At 42.4% G+C, this 22,349-nt stretch overlaps 1 protein-coding gene across 1 annotated transcript in view; it reads left to right on the top strand.

Annotated features, from left to right (window-relative positions):
* The window catches only part of LOC139412082 (coiled-coil serine-rich protein 2a), a 61,905-nt gene that overhangs the window by 31,604 nt on the left and 7,952 nt on the right, over positions 1-22,349 (top strand). The window contains exons 5-10 of the mRNA XM_071158879.1: positions 9,086-9,203; positions 15,211-15,322; positions 15,631-15,820; positions 17,366-17,437; positions 17,519-17,611; positions 18,526-18,654. Coding sequence (XP_071014980.1) covers positions 9,086-9,203; positions 15,211-15,322; positions 15,631-15,820; positions 17,366-17,437; positions 17,519-17,611; positions 18,526-18,654 — 714 coding nt within the window. The remainder of the gene's footprint in view (positions 1-9,085; positions 9,204-15,210; positions 15,323-15,630; positions 15,821-17,365; positions 17,438-17,518; positions 17,612-18,525; positions 18,655-22,349) is intronic.

Raw genomic sequence — 22,349 nt, 5'->3', positions numbered from 1 at the left:
GAGGACAACACATTTTTAACTAAGACAAAATAATTTATAACTGAATTTTTCCAGGATAATATAGGTTCAGCAAATCCCCTTATTGTTTGGGTTACCTTCAAATGTACCTTCAGAGGTCATTCAATTCAATATTCATCAATAATAAAAAAGCAGTTTCTGTCTAAAGAGACAAGACTAACTAATAGTACAGGTAGATAGCAATAAAAATGACACCACAGAGATACAAAATATGTTAGAGGAAAAACAAAAATAACTTTAGGAACTTATTCAAGAATGATCTAATGTAATCTATTACAAAAATAAATCAAACTGGATGGAATATGGAGAAAAAATGCACAAAATGCTTCCTGAATCTCCAGTACAGGAACGCTAACAAAAATAATTTGGAGAAACGCATTACTGAAAACAGAGTCATCCATGATTCTCCGAATGATATTTTAAAAGAGGAAGCTAATTATTTTAGGCAGATGTTCTCTTTTCCGTCCCATTCTATCCCACTGAATGAAGATTACGGTAAGGAATTCTTTCCAAATAATATAAAAAATGAAAAATTAACAAATGTACAGAAAAATCAGTGCGAAGGCCAAATATCAGAGGAAGAACTTTTTGAGGATATTAAATCCTTTCGGTCTGGAAAAACCCCAGAACTTGATGGCATACCAGTAGAGGTATATCAAGCCTTTTTTGATATACTAAAAGCTCCATTGTTTTAACTACTCCTATAGAAATGGTTGTCTGTCGGGTACTCAGCAGGAAGGTCTGATTTCTCTATTATTAAAACAAGACCCAGATGGCAAATATAAAGACCCAGTCTATCTAACACTTCAATGTTGTGATGCAAAAATACTAGCGAAATGCATAGCACTCAGAATTAAAAAGGTTTTACCAGGTATTGTTCATCCTGATCAGACAGGTTTTTTACATGGACGATCCATTGAAGATAATATATGACAACTACTATAAATAATAGAATGTCATGAAACATCTAAGAGGCAAGGCCTTGTATTTATAGCGGATTTTGAAAAGGCATTTGATAAAGTAAGACTGGATTTTATTTATAAATGCCCAGATTTTTTCAATTTCAGTCATTCTCTTATAAAATGGCAAAAATTAATGTATAGCAACCCCAGGTGTAAAATAGTAAATAACGGCTACTTCTCAGAGAGTTTTGAATTGTCAAGAGGAGTTAAACAAGGGTGTCCACTGTCACCATATCTATTCGTTATGGCCATCAAAATGCTAGCCATTAAAATCAGATCCAATAACCACATTAGAGAAAAGCTCACTCAAAATAAAACATAATAATAAGTATGTTTGAATGACACCCGAGGATCAGTGTTTTTACAGCTAATGCCGGTTTGCCTGAGGCTGATGCCATGCAGGTGTTTGTGCACATACATATACACACACTCTCATTCAAATAAATGCATACAAGAACACACGCATACATGTAATAGTGCCAGACATGCACACAAACATATACAGTTGGCATTGTCCTTGATGTCCTTTGTTTTTTATAGATTTTTTGTTTGCTGTTTTCTTCTATCTTTTTCTTTTTTCTTTTTAGTTCATTCTCTTGGTTGTTGGTGCATTGGGGGATTCTTGGGGGTGAAGAATGAAATTAATTGTATTTAAAAAAAAATATATATATTCTTAGGGGTTTGGGAGGGGTCTTGAATGGTTGAGGGACAGCTAATTGGGAACTGTGAGGGGGGATCTTGGAGTGTTAGGGTTCATGTTTTTTGGCCAGGTGGGAGATCTATCAATGTGCCCTTGAGCAGGACATTGACCCTGGATGCTTCTGTGTGTCGCTCTGAATGGGAGTCTATTGGATGACTGGTATGGTGTAGTTGTTGAGAGGCTTCACTGCAAGTATATTGTATGTTTCGAATATTCAATTTAAAATAATAAATAAAAAAATGTTAAGGACCCTGGGACTAAACACCTCCCTCTGCAACTGGATCCTGGACTTCCTGACGGGCCGCACCCAGGTGGTAAGGGTAGTCAACAACACATCCACCACGCTGATCCTCAACACTGGGGCCCCTCAGGGGTACGTGCTTAGTTCCTTCCTGTACTCCCTGTTCACCCATGACTGCGTGGCCAAGCACGACTCCAACACCGTCATTAAGTTTGCTGATGACACAACAGAGGTAGAGGGCTGATCACTGACAACGATGAGACAGCCTATAGGGAGGAGGTCAGAGACTGCCAGGACAACAACCTCTCCCTCAATGTGAGCAAGACAAAGGAGCTGATTGTGGACTATAGGAAAAGGAGGGCTGAACAGGCCCCCATTAACATCGACGGTGCTGAAGTGGAGCAAGTCAAGAGTTTCAAGTTTGTTGGTATCCACATCACCAACTAACTATCATGGTCCAAACTAAAGGTCGACCGATTAATCGGAATGGCCGATTTAATTAGGGCCGATTTCAAGTTTTCATAACAATCGGAAATAGGTATTTTTGGACACCGATTTGTTGCAATTGTCATTATTACAAATAAATTTAAAAAATCAGCCGATTGTATTGGCTTTTTTTGGTCCTCCAATAATCGGTATCGGTATTGGCGTTGAAAAATCCTAATCGGTCGACCTCTACTCCAAACACACCAAGACAATTCTGAAGAGGGCACGACAACACCTTTTCCCCTTCAGAAGGCTGAAAAGATTTGGCATGTGCCCAAAGATCCTCAAAAAGTTTTACAGCTGCACCATCAAGAGCATGGTTGACTGGTTGCATCACTGCCTGGTATGGCAACTGCTTGGCATCTGACCGTAAGGCGCTACAGAGGGTAGTGCGTACGGTCCAGTACATCACTGGGGCCAAGCTTCCTGACATCCAGGACCTATATACTAGGCGGTGTCGGAGGAAGGCCCAAAAAATGGTCAAAGACTCCAGTCACCCAAGTCATAGACTGTTATCTCTGCTACCGCACGGCAAGCGGTACCAGAGCGCCAAGTCTAAGATCAAAAGGTTCCTTAACAGCTTCTACCCCCATAACCATAAGACTGCTGAACAATTCATCAAATGGACACCCGGACTATTTACCTTGACACCCAAACTCTATTTCATGAACTGCATTGTTGGTTAAGGGCATGTAAGTAAGCATTTCACGGTAAGGTATACCTGTTGTATTCGATGCATTTGACAAATCAAATTTGATTTGGTTTGTATGTGTGCCATTCAGAGGCTGAAAGAGTGTGCAACTCAATAGTAGGAAGGTGTTCCTAATGTTTTGTACACTCAGTGTAGACAGACAAGTCTCTTAAGAGGCAACAGCCAGCCATGATGATCTGTCATCTGGTGTAGGATTAACCTGACAAACGTCTTATGATCCTGTGTTGTAAAAGAGCTTCATAAGACAGAACCCAGACAAAACAAATCACAGTCATCCTAGTTAAGCTGTGCTGCAATACCTCTGTGACTCCGCTTGATGGCAGTGTTACGTTAAATATGACATAAGTGTGTGTGTGGTAAGAGAAATACATCACTTGGTTTCCACGTCTTTCACTTGATGATTTCCTATAGCCTGCTGTTGAGTAGTAGACAGCCAGCTTCATAATTAGAAGTACTCCTGCCCTCATATTAGAGGTTTTAATGCATTATAATAGCATTTTTATTCATCTCTGTTTTGGATATAAATGGCATGATATTTTGTTTAACTTGAGCGATACGTTCACATTCCCATTCTTCCGCCTGCTTGCGTGTGTACAAGCATCCTGCAGATGAAAGTTGACGCTTGTCTGTTTTGTGGATATCGGCAAAGATATGTCCTAAATGGGCTATAATGATATGGCAACAGCTAATATTTATTTGGCTTGATTTGGTTGCTATAGAAACCATCACTATCATCACAATGGAAACAAGAATGTAAGTGCATGCATATGCATGAAGTGTAATGCTTAAGTCCAACAAAATGAAATATAACAGTCTGGATAAAGTTCGAAATGACACGGTTTCATATGTACAACATCTAAAGACCTGCCTCACTATATTGGGAGCTTTGCTGTTTCTAAAATGCAGTATTTGGGTGTTTCTGTAGCCGTTGTTCATGTTTTCTGCTTCCCCTAATACTGCCTAATGAGTCCGAGGAGGTCTATCGCTGGTGGGGTAAGTTTCTCAAAACCAAGTGAAATCAAAAAGTGTAATGACACTTCTGTAGCCTCCATTTACATAAAAACGTATGATTTGGTTAAAAATAGCCAGTGGAAGACATATTGTAGAGTGGCTGTCTGTATTCATTCTAATGTACCTGAAATGGCTATTTCCACCGAAATGGTGTTACTGATAGACATTGGAATAAACAATGTGAAGCCACTCTCCCTTCTATTCTTTTCACTTACTCTCTCCTTGGCCTCTTCATTCCTTATTCCTGCAGATACCTAGTATTTGCTGTGTTTTTATTTTAACTCGGCTTCTCTCATGTGAGACATATCCTCTCAGTAGCAGAGCAAGCTCCTGACGGCGCTCTGTCTCTAATCCTCGCCTCCTCTCTGACTTCAAAGCTGCAGAGCTGCTGCTTCTTGATTTATTTATTTGGATCTAATGTTAGGCTTTGTAGCGCTGGGTGGTGACAGCCTAATTCATTAGCAGATAAATGAGCTAGGTGCTTAAGCCTTTCTCTCTGCAGTACACTGCTGTTTATAGTACACACACTCAGCAAGCAGACTGTTGTCGTATTAGTTAGCTAATATCTAGGCTGCTTTGTTTGCCGTGCAGAAATTGCCAACATGTCCCTACATTGTCTTGTCTGATCATTCATTGATTTCTTATTTCTCTCTCTTGCCTTCTGTCTTCCCTCTTAGTATATGACATACGCCTGCATGCATTTATAGCTGCTATACTGAACCAATGTGTGTCGTCAGCCAGAACAAACACATTTGATAGTGGTTACTACTGTTTTTTGAAAGTAGCTATTTACAATGATGAAAGTGATCTGTGTCAGCCCTAAGATTAGTGGGCTCAATGTAGTCATCATATTTTCCTGTTGGTTGCTGACCACAGTGGTAACTATTAGTAACTCCCTTAGTCTGTTTTAAATGTGATAGTCGAAGGTCTCCATTTAATCTCCATTTAGACTCATTTTGTTCCTCAACATAACGTTCTAAAACTGGCTAGTTTTGCCTCCTAGCGTCTTTCCTTATGGAGTCTGCTTGATGTAAACCAGGCTTACTTTTACTTTGCTGCTTTTGGGTTTATCGAATTGATTATGAAGTTGATAAAAGCAGTCAAGTGTGGGCAGTCAGGCAAGGCAAAGGCAGGCACCTGGTTGAAGGAGGCATAATGAAGGCAGAGGTTTATGAAAAGAGTGGAGGACGAATCTGTCACTCACTTATCCCCATAGCTCTGTTCACATCAAATGGAGATGACAGGAGGATGAAAATGGAGTGAAGAGGGAGAGATGTATGTAGTGTAATTATGAAAGGCCTAATTCCCTCATGCCAAGTACAAAGAGACACCGTATCAGAAACACACACACACACCAAATACTCACACCACTTTAGCACTGCCCTTAAATACAAAACCCTGTAAACAGTGTTGTTTCAAGTAATTTATTATAGTCAGCTAGATGGACAACAGCTTCTTGTCTTGTCATTTAGCATAAATCCGACCGCCGCCGCTCTCAAGCCGTATTCACACACTGGCGTCAGAATCCGCTTCTGCTTCCGCAAATGAAAGCGTGCATATAATGTCCCCTGTTTTTCCCATTTTAAATCTGGATGAATTTAAACCAATCTACACCGACCACTGTCCATCCAACACATTCTGGTGGGTTCGGGTTGGCTGAACTAAGAGGCACCTGTCACCAGAAGCAGAGAAAATAGAGCAGTGACCTATTTCCCACCACGTCTGCCGCCCATATGACCAAAGCAGAAATAAAATGTTCGTTGATTCTATGGTGTCAATGCGGATTGCGCTTTTTGGACCGTTTCTGAATGTGAGGTCACTGTAGGCAGTCAGAGGGCAAATGATCCTGGCACCGGATTATTTCCTCACTGGAATAGCTGGTTCTAATGGAAAATGTGAAAATTCTGCTTGTGTTCCCAACAGTACAAACTCCAGCCTGTGAGCTCATAATTTTTGTGGACAGACACACGTAACGTAAATGGTATCGTAGCGTCTGTCAACAGACTGCGGGATATGACAATGAATGAGAAATGTTGTTGTGTTTTGCTGGTTTTTAGTCTCTGATTATCTGGACACACACGATTTTGAAGGTCTTTCAAATGTAGCTGTTATAAAAATTTTTTTTTAAATGTACAGGGAAACCTTTGCCTATCATCTTTAACCATCCCAACCCTGAATGTCCCAACCTAAAGCAGCACAACTGACCTTAGATCAGCGCTATGGGGCCATCTCTCCTTAAATCTCTCTTTTGTGCCCAAGTCAGTATCATTCTAGTGTCCTTGGAAGGGAAGTTCTGCTCTCATCAATCTCTCTAACACTTTCCGTGCTCATAGTGACCCTCTAATTGTCCCTGTAAAAGTCAATAAGCCCTTTGCAGCAACGGACGCCTAGATTACACCACATTACATCCTTTATAGAACCACAGAGAATGGTCATATGCAGTTGGCTAGAGCCTGAGAATTGGGTTTGGGGGAAATGCATTAGTTCAAGAGCAGTAAATGAGTCGAATAATTGGATTACAAAGAAGTGCTATCATTGTAGAGGTAGAAGGCATATTTTATATTTAAAGGACAAGCTTAGTGCCTTCAACTCAGAACTTCAGTGTAGAATAAGGTCAACATAATGTCATTGTGGAGGCATTGCAGAGGCACACTCACACATAGGTTAGAAAAACTTTATTTGGAGATACTGTATGGGTCTTTTATCAAAGACACAGTTTTGATATCTTCAGTATCTCACATTGCAGTAAGCCCCACTGTGTTACATTTAGTCTGGGATTGACCTTCAATTAGAGTGAAGATCTACTGAAGGAGCAGCAGTTGATCTGCAGGCAGCTCTGAAGCCTTCATTGAGAGTTATGGGAAACAGAATGGACATGTAATGAAAATGCCATGATAATTCTAATCTCAGGCAGAGGGGCTGGTGACTACGTCTGAGAATCTGCGACAGCTATTGACTTGAACAGTTTCAGACTCATTTCTTAAGCCTCTCTAGGATATATTAGAAGTTTGGATGTTTATATTTGTACCCATAATTCCTTATACAGTAGAACAATCATGTTTTATTTGTTCTAGTTTCATTTTGTATTGATTACGTTTCTGGGTTAGACAGACTGAAGTTCTGTAGGGCTTGGGTTGTGGGGGCAAAGCTACATCATATATTAATCACCCTAGTGGGTCATATGAGGTAATCTCTGTGGGTTTTTGAGCCTCAGCTAACCTCAGATTCATATCTGAACAGAGAGTTGTGTTTGTTTGAAGTTTCAATTCAATATGGGGTTGAATGGGCCAAGGCTTTTCCTTTGGTTTATTATTCTTCATTGATCTCCCCACCGGGTGCCGATTGAGAGGGTAGTGGGGAGAAGATGGGGAATGTGAGGTTAGCTGACTGAGGGACACAGAATGTTGCAGGAATTTACATAGCAAGTTACAGTCCCTGTGCACAACCACAGCAAAATGCATTCTGAATTGATGTAATCATAATGTGAATAATATGTAACTTCAATCGATTAAATATTTGAACAACGTGTAAGCTCAATGAATTAATTATCTTTATATGAAAGATGTATGACGAGAGAGAGGGATAATCATGCTAATCCTGTAAATCAGTTGCCCATTAGTCTCCATCTACTGAACAGGAGGTGTAGCACCACTGAGGGGACCACCACTGGAGCTAGCTTAATTTCAACATGGGGACCTGCTGTGGTACTGTGGTTCTGTTGGATCCCCCAGTCCTCTCTGTTTGGCTGGCGGTTCCAACGTCAGAGCCCCAGGGCAGTCAGCTGGAGTGGGATTTGTGTGAAATATGACCCCAGATTCCCAGTTCATTCAACCAGCCTTTTTCTCCTCCTCCTTGGGGGAGATTATGTGGCCCGCTCAGCATCTAAGCTGCAGCCTACCGGTGTGAAATGCCATTTCCTCTCGAGCAACGTGCCGTAACTAAGGCCTGCTCTGCATGAGGAACCTCTAGAGGAGAGAGGGATAGAGTGGGGGAGGGGGAGGAGATGAGGAAAATGGAAGAGAGCGAGGAGACGAGAGGAAGAGGACAGAGAAAGGGAAAAGAGAGAGTGGGAGAAGTAAAGAGGGTGATAATAGAAGTAGTAAAACGCAGAGGAGGGAGCAGAGGAGAGCAGGCATGTGGGAGAAAGACTGAGTACAGTTCAGTTGGGTGCACTGGCAGATATAAGTATGGATCAGAAGATATTGGATGTTATTTTTCTGTTTTCTATCATGGTTCCCTGCTTCAATGCCAGTTTTTGATTTAGATAACCTTTAATAACACAACATCCATTAAATACCACCAACCACCATCATGTTATGGGTACATCTTCAAGTAGAGGCCTTGCTATGTATTTTCATTTTCTGCTGAAGCACAAAATTGCCTGGGAATTGATGCTTTGGAAAGCAAAAAGGTGAGGAGTACAAATCAACACTTCATTCTTTGAACTAGTAATTTGTACTCTTGCCTTTTTTGCTTTTGGGTACGTTATGCTTTGAATTCAACAACAAGCAAAGTGCAAACTATTTTAGCTTTAATATAAAAGACATACTTACCGATTTTACATTATTATACTCATTCAAGAGTGATGTTTCTTTTGAGAAATTCATTTCTGCAAATCTTTTGTTGTCTCCGACTCTGCTTCTCGTTGTTTTGAATAACAACCTGTGTTTGTCCGTGAGAGTCTGATTCAAAAGGAGAACTGTTAGCATAAAAATGTACTCACTACTTTTACACTGGCAGACAAAAACAGTGAACTAATCATGCCTTTACAGATGGGAGCATTATGAGATGTTTTTTGAAATACCCCGACATTCTGTACAATCTTTTTTTGAGGATCTCTTGTGAACTGACAAAACAAAACAGTTGGCTTACTAGCTTGAGTATTGTCATAATATAAATTGAATCAAAATAACATAACATCAATTGAACCAACTTTTGTCTCTTCCACCATGCAGGACATTCTGAACAACCTGGACCCCCTGGAGCCAGCTGACCTGGAGGATGACGACCTCATGCTGGACGTGGACCTCCCTGAGGACGGCTCTCTACGAACACAGACAGCAGTGGCTCCAGGTACAGTCATCGCTTCATTCATCTTTCCCCAGGCTTGGTGCTCATTAACACTAGTGATTGGTTCAGTAGAGCCCTAATCATTACAATGAAAGCCTAATCACTGTGACCAGACCCTCTCACCTTTTGAGTGTAGCTTTTGATTCCATTCTGTAAATGTAATCATGGAACACCTATGGAAATGACAATTTAATCTCTAATCATGACACATTCATCTGGTCCTATTTCAACTGCTGATTAGGTAACGAGATATTTTTGGTGAATAGGTCTCTATTCTCAGAGACAGCAGGATTGTATTTGTGTGTGTAGGTGTGCTGTGGGTGTGCGTGGGCACCTATGTGTGTGTCTGCGTTAGCGAAAGATTCTGGCATTTTGTTACATGATACAAGCCATCACAAACTCCCCACGTCAGTGCTCATCGGTCATTGATCATGAATCTTAGGTTATGAAGTCTCTCCACTGTATTGTGAATGCCATACTGACAGTGTCATTCATGGCGAATGCAGTTCTTTCCACTGCTCTGAAAACACTCGGCCCAGTGTGAGACTGCTGACCAGTCTTGCCAAAGGATTGCTAACAAGGGTCCCTTTATGACCATAAAACTCACAGACAACCCAAAGTGCATCTCGTTCTGTCTCTATACACACAAACACACACACAGCCTGGTTTTTCAGTTCACAGAGCACTACATTGAGTGTGTTGTGTGTGTGACAGGAATGTTCACTCTGAAGGATTGTGAATCCAAACGACATCCTGGAAAGAGATCGTATTTATTTATAGCGCTGTATGTCGTAGCGAGGGGTCGTAGTTAAGGGACAGGGGAGCGGACAGAGGCTCCAGCCAAGCTCAGCCCTCCGTGGCAGGCCTAAGGAGAGGGGAGGAAATTGAGGGAGCTTCAATGTAGCATAGCCTTAGGCCCATCCTCCATCTCCTCCCCTTCCTCCCTCCTTCCCATGGGCACAGGCTCTGCCAGCCAAGCAGGAAGGGGAAAGGGAGAAGGGAAAAGGAGGCCCTGCTATTTTCTCCTCCAGGCAGGCTCCAGCTCCAATGACAGGAGAGGTCCTGATGGCCTCTCCCCACCCTGCCCAAGACGGTGACTCCCAGCCTGGCCACAGACACAGCCACCCCAGCCTCTCCCTCTCTGGCCACTTGGGGAGTTTCTTCGAAAACAGACAGCAGGGTGGAAGAGTTTCTCCAGCCCTTTAAAAAGCTGACTAGGACTTTAGCCCACTCTTTTCCCTCTTCGTTTTACCACTTTGGATTTGTAATGTTTGGATTTGAGTTTTGTACATGTTGAGAAGAAGTTGACGGATGTAGCAGAGCATGTTGGAATGTAGCAGGTCACGTGTGGAATTACTGGACTAACTATTTAGACAGGCTCGTCTTCAGTTGCGGTATGTGGAGAGGCTGCGTGAGGTATTTGTTTAGTCCTCAGCTGAAGAACTCTCATGCTACAACAGTAAGATTGAGTTATTTGAAGACTGGCAATTTGAGTTATTTGAAGACTGGCAATTTGAGTTATTTGAAGACTGGCACACAATTTTATTTTGTCTCAGTTCATTAATGGCTTGTTTGATTAGAGTGTCGCCAAATATTTATGATCCTTGGTTGCTCTGTTTGGAAGATAAATTGTGTGTCTGTCTGTGTCTGTAATGTACAGTGGGGCAAAAAAGTATTTAGTCAGCCACCAATTGTGCAAGTTCTCCCACTTAAAAAGACGAGCGAGGCCTGTAATTTCCATCATAGGTACACTTCAACTATGACAGACAAAATGAGAAAAAAAATAGAGAAAATCACATTGTAGGATTTTTTATGAATTTATTTGCAAATTATGGTGGAAAATAAGTATTTGGTCAATAACAAAAGTTTATCTCAATACTTTGTTATATACCCTTTGTTGGCAATGACAGAGGTCAAACTTTTTCTGTAAGTCTTCACAAGGTTTTCACACACTGTTGCTGGTATTTTGCCCCATTCCTCCATGCAGATCTCCTCTAGAGCAGTGATGTTTTGGGGCTGTTGCTGGGCAACATGGACTTTCAACTCCCTCCAAAGATTTTCTATGGGGTTGAGATCTGGAGACTGGCTTGGCCACTCCAGGACCTTGAAATGCTTCTTACGAAGCCACTCCTTCGTTGCCCGGGCGGTGTGTTTGGGATCATTGTCATGCTGAAAGACCCAGCCACGTTTCATCTTCAATACCCTTGCTGATGGAAGGAGGTTTTCACTCAAAATCTCACGATACATGGCCCCATTCACTCTTTCCTTTACACGGATCAGTCGTCCTGGTCCCTTTGCAGAAAAACAGCCCCAAAGCATGATGTTTCCACCCCCATGCTTCACAGTAGGTATGGTGTTCTTTGGATGCAACTCAGCATTCGTTGTCCTCCAAACACGACGAGTTGAGTTTTTACCAAAAAGTTATATTTTGGTTTCATCTGACCATATGACATTCTCCCAATCTTCTTCTGAATCATCCAAATGCTCTCTAGCAAACTTCAGACGGGCCTGGACATGTACTGGCTTAAGCAGGGGGACACGTCTGGCACTGCAGGATTTGAGTCCCTGGCGGCGTAGTGTGTTACTGATGGTAGGCTTTGTTACTTTGGTCCCAGCTCTCTGCAGGTCATTCACTAGGTCCCCCCGTGTGGTTCTGGGATTTTTGCTCACCGTTCTTGTGATAATTTTGACCCCACGGGGTGAGATCTTGCGTGGAGCCCCAGATTGAGGGATATTATCAGTGGTCTTGTATGTCTTCCATTTCCTAATAATTGCTCCCACAGTTGATTTCTTCAAACCAAGCTGCTTAACTATTGCAGATTCAGTCTTGCCAGCCTGGTGCAGGTCTACAATTTTGTTTCTGGTGTCCTTTGACAGCTCTTTGGTCTTGGCCATAGTGGAGTTTGGAGTGTGACTGTTTGAGGTTGTGTACAGGTGTCTTTTATACTGATAACAAGTTCAAACAGGTGCCATTAATACAGGTAACGAGTGGAGGACAGAGGAGCCTCTTAAAGAATAAGTTACAGGTCTGTGAGAGCCAGAAATCTTGCTTGTTTGTAGGTGACCAAATACTTATTTTCCACCATAATTTGCAAATAAATTCATAAAAAATCCTACAATGTGATTTTCTGGATTTTTTTTCTCATAGTTGAAGTGTACCTATGATGAAAATTACAGGCCTCTCTCATCTTTTTCAGTGGGAGAACTTGCCCAATTGGTGGCTGACTAAATACTTTTTTGCCCCACTGTAAGTGTTTTGTGGGTGTGTATAAGTTTGTTAATTTTCTCTGTTGATGTTAACCCCTGAGAGTCCTACTGTCTGACTGTTGGCCTTAGCTTAAAGCCTTCTTCTTGGGTTTGATGTCTTATTCAGTACAAATCAGTGAATGTGTTGTGAGATGAAAAACTGCTTGAAGTATCATTATTTCACTATTTGTATTGTGGTATTCTATATATATATGGATGGATGGATAGATAGATGGGACATCCCCAAGGTAGCTTAGAAGTGTGTGTGTGTGTGTGTGTGTGTGTGTGTGTGTGTGTGTGTGTGTGTGTGTGTGTGTGTGTGTGTGTGAGAACAAATAAAAGTCCCCTAAGTTAACCTTGTCCCATGAGGCAATGTTTGTGTATGCTTGGCACAGTGTATACAGGACTCTGCTTACCAGTGGTATTGAACACATCAAACAAATGGAAGCCACATTTGACTCCATTCTAGGGCTGACCCCACTTAGTCGACTGGTCGATTGTTTGGTCGATAGGCTGTTGGTCGACCGAGATTTCTTTAGTTGAGCAGTAGCAAAAAAAACACACAAAAAAATCATGATGTACAAGACACCTGTCTATTGTGGAGGCCGTGGGGACGCCATAGTCCATCAGTCTAAGACGTGCTACTGAAATTGTATATTGTTATATTATGTAAGAACAATGGTGCAACACAAATACAAATGTAATTATTTTAAAAAACAAATGTGCTTTTTCACTTTCTCAGAAAGTGAGGCGAGAGGATACCCTGACTTAATTAGGTCCATAATCAATAGCCTAACTGTTAAATGTGCCTGGCTTCATAAATCATCCATATACAGTGCCTTCAGAAAGTATTCAGACCCCTTGACTTTTTCCACATTTTGTTACATTACAGCCTTATTCTAAAATTGATTCAAAAATCCTCAGCAATCTACACACAATACCCCATAATGACAGGTTTTTAGAAATGTTTGCAAAAAAACAGAAGTACCTTATTTACAAGTATTCAGACCCTTTGCTATGAGACTCAATATTGAGCTCCGGTGCATCCTGTTTCCATTGATCATCCTTGAGATGTTTCTACAACTTGATTGGAGTCCAACCATCTCTGCAGCACTCCACCAATCAGGCCTTTATGGTAGAGTGGCCAGACAGAAGCTACTCCTCAGTAAGAGGCACATGACAGCCCACTTGGAGTTTGCCAAAAGACTCTCAGACCATGAGAAAAAAATTCTCTGGTCTGGTGAAACCAAGATTGAACACTTTGGCCTGAATGCAAAGCGTCACGTCTGGAGGAAACCTGGCCCATCCCTACGGTGTATCACAACCGTTCGTGACTATGAGTCCCATTGGGCGCCGCACAATTGGCCCAGCGTCATCCGGGTTTGGCCGGTGTAGGCCGTCATTGTAAAGAAGAATTTGTTCTTAACTGACTTGCCTAGTTAAATTAAGGTTAATTAAAAATTAATGTAAAAAAATTAATACAAAAAATAAGGTGAAGCATGGTGGTGCCAGCATCATGTTTTTCAGCGGCAGGGACTGGGAGACTAGAGCAAAGTACAGAGATTCTTCATGAAAACCTGTTACGGAGTGCTCAGGAGCACAGACTGTGGCAAAGGTTCACCTTCCAACAGGATAACAACCCTAAGCACACAGCCTAGACAATGCAGGAGTGGCTTTGGGACAAGTCTCTGAATGTCCCTTAGTGGCCCAGCCAGGACCCGGACTTGAACCCAATCGAACATCTCTGGAGATACCTGAAAATAGCTGTGCAGCGACGTTCCCCAGCCAACCTGACAAAGCTTGAGAAGACCTGCAGAGAAGAATGGGAGAAACTCTCCAAATACAGGTGTGCCAAGCTTGTAGCATCACACCCAGGAGGACTTGAGGCTGTAATCGCTGCCAAAGTGCTTCAATAAAGTACTGGGTGAAGGGTCTGAATACTTATGTAAAAGTGATATTTCAGTTCCAAAAATGTTATACATTTGCAAACATTTATAAAAAACTGGTTTTGCTTTATGCGGGTATTGTGTGCAGATTGTAAAAACAATTTAATCAATTTCAGAATAAAGCTGTAACGTAAACAAAATGTGGAAAAAGTCAAGGGGTGTGAATACTTTCCGATCTACAGAAATAAGATTGATCCTGCTTGTGTTACCTATATGAGTGTTTGTTTAATAGCCTACTGATTCCGTGAGCACCAAGCCTCACGCAACCACATGTCGAATACAATCAGAATTGGCTGTAATTATGTAGCACGATTAACACTGTTGATGTTCTGTGGTGGTTGCTGCAGCAGGGAGGAGATAGAGACAACGGGTGTTAGTCACACAGTCATTCTGTCTGAGCCCGGCACAATCAAATCAATTGCAGTAGGACTCCCTGTAGTCATTTGTGTGTCTTAATTATTTAATCAAACAGTTTGCTTAAAGCATCAGACAAGCTCAGTGCATAATACAGTTGATTAAAAATATTTTGACAGATTGATTCGTCGAAAGAACACTTGGTCGACAAAGATTTGTTTTTGTCGTGGACAGCCCTACTCCATTCCATTTATTCAATTTCAGCCTCCCACCAGCCTCCTCTGCTGTTTACATGCAACATATAGAACCACTATCACACACACACACACACACACACACACACACACACACACACACACACACACACACACACACACACACACACACACACACACACACACACACACACACACTTCTAAGCTACCTTGGGGATGTCCCATCTATCTATCCATCCATCCATCTAGACGCTGATGAGATGACCCATTCTGACCACTCAGAGAGGGGGGGACGAAAGGGTCACTGGAGGAGGAGGCAGCCTCGCTGGAATGGACTAGACCACTTCCATAATGACAACAGGTGAGACTCAGCAGCTGTTCTACAGCATGAAAATGGCAAAAAAATACCAAACACAACATTGTCTACTAGGTGTGCTGTATTCATGAATATAAAGCTGCTGTGTGAAATATGATGGGCCATTATTGGATATTTTCTGGATAAATCCAGAGTGCATTTGGTAAGTGACTTAATTTTCCCATTTAAGCCTAGTCAATGTGGCAAAGGTCCTTCTCTTACTGCCTCTCCTCTTTCTATAATATAATAATAACACATGCTCCTCTTTTTCTCTCTCCTCTCTCTCTGTTCTCTCTCTATCCATCCTCTCCCAGGGGTCCAGTGTTCCAGCAGTATGAGGGTTACACTTGTCATGGAGGGTTCATGGTTGGCCCCCGTCCTCTTCCTCCTGTAGGGAGACACGATGGCTACTCGGGGGCGCTGGACGATCTCACACTCAAACACATGGCCCAGGACTGCAGCTCTGTGAAAAACAAGCTGCTCAAACTCAAGAGTTTATTACAGGTAACACACACACACACACACCCTCAAAGTCTCGAAGGCAGTCTTTAGGAACTCAATACAATTCCAATCTAATCACTTAGTTGATTTGAGCTATTTACTGACTAAGCAAGTGGAAATCACATCTTGTCACTGGCGTCAGCTCCTTTTAGAATCAAATAGATTTAGCGTCCAATAAAATGTCACTTGATTAGGATAACTATGATGTCAGGTTAGAGTTTTTTATTTGCCAGACGGAGGCTGCACATGTTTTGTTAAGCAGTAGCTTTATAGGAGTTTATCACACATCAAAATATCCAGGTGACAGAAGGCTTCTGAAGTTTAAAGGCAGTAGAAATATGCACTGCCACATGCCTGTCACAGTGACCCTTTAGGCCTGTGTAGCAGAGATGCACTGGTTTAATCCATTTTGTGATGTAGAAAATAGCTGATGGCTTTACTCTGAATGCCATGTCTCATGCCCATGTCTTGAGAGTGAGCAACAGTTAAGCTGTGGCACAGGGTTTTATTCTGTGTGTCAGTCATCTCTTCTTACCTGTTATTACTCCTGGAGCCAATCCTCCTCCCTTGTGGTTACCTGTGGTTCCTTAATCACTTAATAGATCTGTCAGATGAAGCATTCCATTCAACAGAGACACACACACAAACACACAGAGTCAGGGATGTGATGTGTGAGACAGTTAATCAGTAGTGTACAGCTTTTGACGGTACAGCGTCTCTGTCTGGCCCTGTAGGACCCCATTATCTATGTTAGTTTTCAGGCTGGGTGATATTGGCTTTGCCCTCACAGCCCTCAGCACATTACATTCCTCCAAAACAAGTCAACTGTGCCCAAAGAGGGTCTGTGACATGACAAAGCACCACACAGCCACTCTGTGATAGTAATTTGATTTGCTTGTCAGAGCCTAGAATATGTTAATTATCTCCAAAAAAGGAACATCTTTTATTGTGACCAAAGTGAGTATAAATGTGCGTTATTTGTACCCATGTTTGATTCATGTTAATTTGACCTCTGACTGTGCAAAATGTAGAGATCGTAGCAAACGGGACGGGACGGGGGGGTCATAACAGGCCTACATATGCAAGGTTCGTTACACTAAGTAATGCTGTTGCTGTTGATTATAGTCATCTAATTGCTAAATGACAAAAATGTCTAATTGAGAAAGTCTGAAAGTATGTCTGTCTGTTTGTTGTCTGTATTTAGCAGGGTAGTTTGGCCTTGGGCACCATTAGATGTTCTCTTCTTAATTATCTTTCTTTGGAGCTGTGATGATGTGCTGTGGGCAGCAGCTGTAGAATGACGCTCTACTTTAATCGTAATTGATCTCTCTGAGCTACGAGCAACTGGCTTTATCAGTGTACCCAGCTGGCTATAGGCTAGCTAGAGCAAGGCCTGTCTACAGAAGACATTACAGAAGAGGCTCCAAACTTAGTAGCAATTAGTAGTGTCATTATAATCAACTGTCAATATCCATACAGCTAGTCATGCTGGCTGCCCCCATGTAGTATAGTTCAGAATACTGAAACGTGTGTGCTTCGTGTTTGTAGATGGAGGATGGAGGCCCAGAGCTTGTGAAAGAGGGCGAGGAGGTTGAGGAGGATAACAGCACAACTATACAGGTACAATCAGCCACATCCAGGAACCAAGACAAGTAGCATTGTTAGCCGTGTTCAGAATGAACCACTGTGTATGTGTTCCAGTTGGAGGAGCTAATGAAGGAGGTGCGGGAGCTCAGGGAGGAGCTGAGGGATAAGGACAGGACAATCACGCAGCTCACACGACAGCAACAGGCGGTGAGTCTCCAGGAGGGGTCAGTGAGACAACGGCAGTCATTCTCTGCCAGTGCGTTTGCCTCCATCATAATGCAACACATTACACGTGGGAGTTGTGTTTCTACGAATTCCATAGTCAAGACACCGACATACTAACCTCAGTTATGTTTGCTTTCACATGGATCCATCAGTGTTGTGACGTTCATTAGTGTCCAGGGCCTAGTGTGCTCGTTAGGTAAACAACCAGACTGTCCACTGACATTATTCAAATTCCCCATGTAGAGCAATAGCAAATGTCAGAGCAACGTAAGGTACAGTAATAGCAAATGTCAGAGCAACATCAGTGTTCCAACCGCTCTAGTTCTCCCAATTAGGGGGAGGGGGAGAGGGAGAGGTGGAGATATAATAATAATTCATTACTATGGAGAGAAATAGTAAGGGAGTTACTGATTGAATAGTAGATGAGAGAAAGAATAACAGAGAGAATGATATAATTAGCCAAATAGGGAGTAAGAAATACTGAATGCTCTGTGGGTTGAGCTGCCAGGAGTTCATGCAGATGTTCTGTTTTACTCATTAGCAAAGGGTGGTTGGTGTTGTTTTTATTGAACTGTGAGGAGAGAGACAGACGTGGGTATGTTGAATTTTAATGTAGCTCAGTTTAATTGATTATATGAAGTTACCAATTGGATTGAATATTAGCCTCCCCTCATCTGACCTTGGTGCTCCTGGAATGAATACATTATTTAACGACAAACTGTGAATTAGCAACTGATCCACTGCTATAGTCTAAAGTTGAAAACCCACTGGGAATGACCTCCATAGTATTAGAGTTAATCAGGGTCTAGTAGTTTTTGAATACCTACTCACCTTAGTGCATCAGTTGTTATTGTATTTTCCTGATATATTAATGGTAACTCTCTCTCCTGCCCCAGTCTGCTCACGCTGACCAGCCTGGGAGCTGTCACTGTCACCAGAGGGCACCGTCGCTGGAAGAGGACAGACAGACGCACCAAGACAAGGCCACACAGACCCCCTGGAGAGGACAAGGAAACAGCCATGCCGTGAGTACACCTGTATAATATATACCTGGAGAACGGAGACCCACAGCCAGTCTCATCTGTCCACCTGTCAGTCATCAAGTCAGTCCATCACCTATAGTCCCCTTCCTCACATTCAACTTACTCACTGGTACCACACCTCCAGATCCCCCACCCCATCACCATTGTCCTAAATGGTGGAACCACTTAATGGAGAGTGAGACTGTCTGTGTGTTTGAGACAAGCCGTCAGCCCTCAGCCATCTACACACAAGGCAGGTGTAGTGGCTACCTCTTTTATCTTTCTACCTCTGTATTTGTCATTCTCGCTTATTCTTTCCCTATTTAATTATTATTGTTGTCTCTCTCTCACTCAGTCACTCACTCATCCACTCACATACTCTCTATCTCAACAGACAGTTCAAAGGGACTGTTGGAGCAGGTGGAACATTGGCCCAATATTTGACCTCTGATTAATTATTTAATTAATAAGATGAGGTCTAAGGGCATTCCATAGTGACATCGTCTGAGATAAGTCATGCTTCAATCACTGTACCTGCTAGCAACATGTGTCCCACATCCGAAGATACAGCCATAATCTGTAGACGGTTCTGATTGGAGAATCGCCATTGGCATCACATTCCATGTTGTATCCTCACTTTGCGTGCACACTGGTCTGTGTTTCACACCTGTTTGTCTAGCTAATCAGTCTTGCAGTAGAGGAAATGTGTGCGTGCAAAACCAGAACAAAACATTGGCATCCATATTAGATTTTGATTTGTGGAGGGGTGTGCATCTAAAAACTGGGTTTAATAGTTTCTTGTTCACTGATCGGCGATACAAATGGCGATTCTCTAATCAGAACTGTCTACCAATTATGGATGTGTCTTCGGATGTGGGACACATGTCGCTAGCAGGTACAGTCACCTCATCTTATTAATTAAATAATTAATCAGAGGTCGAATATCTTCTCTGATCCTAATTACTACCGATACTGTTGTTGTGTGACATCCAGGTCCTTGCCTACCAGTCTCTTTTTGAGGTTTACCCAATACACTACTCAGAGTTTACCCAATACACTACTGATGATCAGGATGTTGTCAGGGCTTTCTGATCTCTTATGGAACGGAAGTCTTCTACACACCACACTTTGATAGATTTAACGTAGTCCACATTAACTACAGAAGATATGAATGGTACTCATGTTATGAGATATAACTCCCTATGGCTTAATTGATACACTGTTAATGCAATGCTGGGATTCGAGAGCGACAGAGAGAGATCGAGAGAGTGCGCATGTGTGCCTGGAGGTTCAGGATTGAAAGAGGACAGGAGAAGAGGTCTCTGAACAAAGGGCTTAGACAACAGGGGAATACCAAACGGCCTCATTAATAATGTAGAAAATCAAACAGGCAGGAAGAATAATAGAATGCAAAACCTTGTTTCGTCACACCAAGACAAAAGGCTAATTACTGTCTTCCTGTCTCTCCTCCTCAAACTTTTCTATTTTCTTTTCCTCCTTCTCTCTCCTTTCCCCTCCCTTTCTTTCTATCATTATCAAAGTGGTAATTAGACACTATGCTCTTGTCATCCTGTCAGCAGGAGGCAGAGAGGGAGAGAGGTAGAGAGAGAGAGAGAGAGACCCCAGAGATTCCACACTCACCGCCCTGCCCCCAGCTACCACCAGAATCCTGCTGCTTTGTAAATCAACTTCATATTATCAGACAGGTGCAAATTTAATTGCCAGAACTACCGAAGTAAACATTTGTGTACAGACCTGGGTTGTATCACTTTTCTTGGTGCTGTCCTCAGTCTAGCGAAATACTTTTCATCTAGGTGATGATACAAGGTACTTCAGGACACTGCTAGCAGAACTGCTAATGCCTTGATCATTTGTAATGAGCAATGACACCATGCTCTACAAATAAGGCCTCAGACCAGTTTGTAAGATGAAAGGGGAAGTGAACACTTTACTAGTATAACTGCTTGTGCTTTGCTTTATCATGAACAAATCAACAGCAGTATGCACACCTTATTACTGCTTCACACTGACATGCTAGGCCGAGACACTGTTAGCATGCTAATGACATCATGATGAAAGACAAATCCATCTAATAACGGGTCCATCTACTTGTGTGCTTGAGGCCCAGACAAAATCGGTGGACATGTGGGGCAGAACATGGCTAATGAACTGAATGTTTTCTTCTCACAATTTGAATCAGACGAGGTGCAACTAATGAAAGTGTCATTACAAATGTGTGAGAGGGTTATTGTTAAATAGGTTGATGATTTGAAATAGTTCAGGGAATGTAAAACACACGAAAGCCCAGGCCCAGACAAAATAGTGTTAACGTTCTGTGCTGAACAATTATCTGGTGTTTTTACCATTTCCAATCCTCCCTCATCCAGCAACACCTGCCACTGTTGTGGAACAACTCAACAAGTATACCCATTCCTAAAGAATCTAATACCTCTGTGCTGAATGACAACTGCCCTGTCGCCTTGACATTCTTAGTAATGAAATGCTTTGCGGAAATTGTGAAAAGCCATGTTCTCGACGATCAGCCCAGCAGAGGAGTTGATGATGCCGTTCTTACGCTGCTCAACATGATCTATAGATATCTAGAGGGCGCCAAATCCCATGTCAGAGTTCTGTTTGTTGACATTTCTTCTGCCTTTAACACAACCCAGCCGTACATTCTGGCACAGAGACTCACTCGTAAGGGACTTCTTCTTAGATGGGGGTGGGGGGTTGTGGCTGTTGGACTTCCTGAGCCAGAGGTCAAGGTGGGTCCCCGTGTATCAGACCAACGCACCACCAAGACAGGCTCCCCACAGGGATGTGTTTTGTCCCCACTCCTGTATATCTTGTACAGCAAGTATTCACTTTTTTAAAACGTTTTGTATTGTTTGTTGGTTTGGCAATGCCACTGTCAGACAGAAAATATGCTGAGAAGGATTATTACCACAGCAAGCAAGGTACTTGGAGTCAAACAGACAGGCCTGGATGAGATCTTTAAGGTCAGGGCCCTCAGCAAGGCTCACAAAATACTTTTAGACCCAAACCACCCCCTGTACCTGGACTTTGAACTACTCCCCTCTGGGTGCAGGTATAGGACACCCCCGGCATGAAAAACAGAACTGGACAATCATTTGTGTCAGGTGTGATATACCTTCTAAACAGCTCTGGTTAATGTTCCGATCTTATCCACCCAGTAAGGTCAGCAGGCTGGTCTTCTTTCATCGGTATACACTGTATGTAACTGTTATTCATTTTTTATTGTCAATTTGTATTTAAACACCACTTTAAGCTTGTACATGATACTGCAACAATATTTCACTGGGACAATAAAGTCAGTAAAGTAAAAGTGTTCCCCCTGAACTGTCAGACATGGGAAGTAGCTACGTCTTCACCCCAGAATGTTAGATGAAGATGGGAAAGCTCTCCCTGATCTGCAGACAGCCCAATAAAAATGCCAGTCACTGTCAGCTCTAGGCAAGCCCAGGCCCTCTTTCCCATTTCAGACTTTCCTTTCTGCAAATGAAGCCGTGGCAGGTGGCCATGCAGAAGGGTTCTGCTGTAATTGTGTTGTACAAGAATGACAGGGAGGAGGTTGATCAGAAACCTCATTTCTTATCCACTTCCCTAACCGTGGGGGTCTTTGAAATAGCGCGGGGACCCCCAGGGAGTCCAATCTCTTTCACCCTGGATGCATATAT

This window comes from Oncorhynchus clarkii, chromosome 1, assembly GCF_045791955.1.
Source record: "Oncorhynchus clarkii lewisi isolate Uvic-CL-2024 chromosome 1, UVic_Ocla_1.0, whole genome shotgun sequence".
Classification (NCBI taxonomy): Eukaryota; Metazoa; Chordata; class Actinopteri; order Salmoniformes; family Salmonidae; genus Oncorhynchus; species Oncorhynchus clarkii.
The sequence above is the reverse complement of the archived record's forward strand: the minus strand, read 5'-3'. Positions and strand labels throughout refer to the sequence as shown.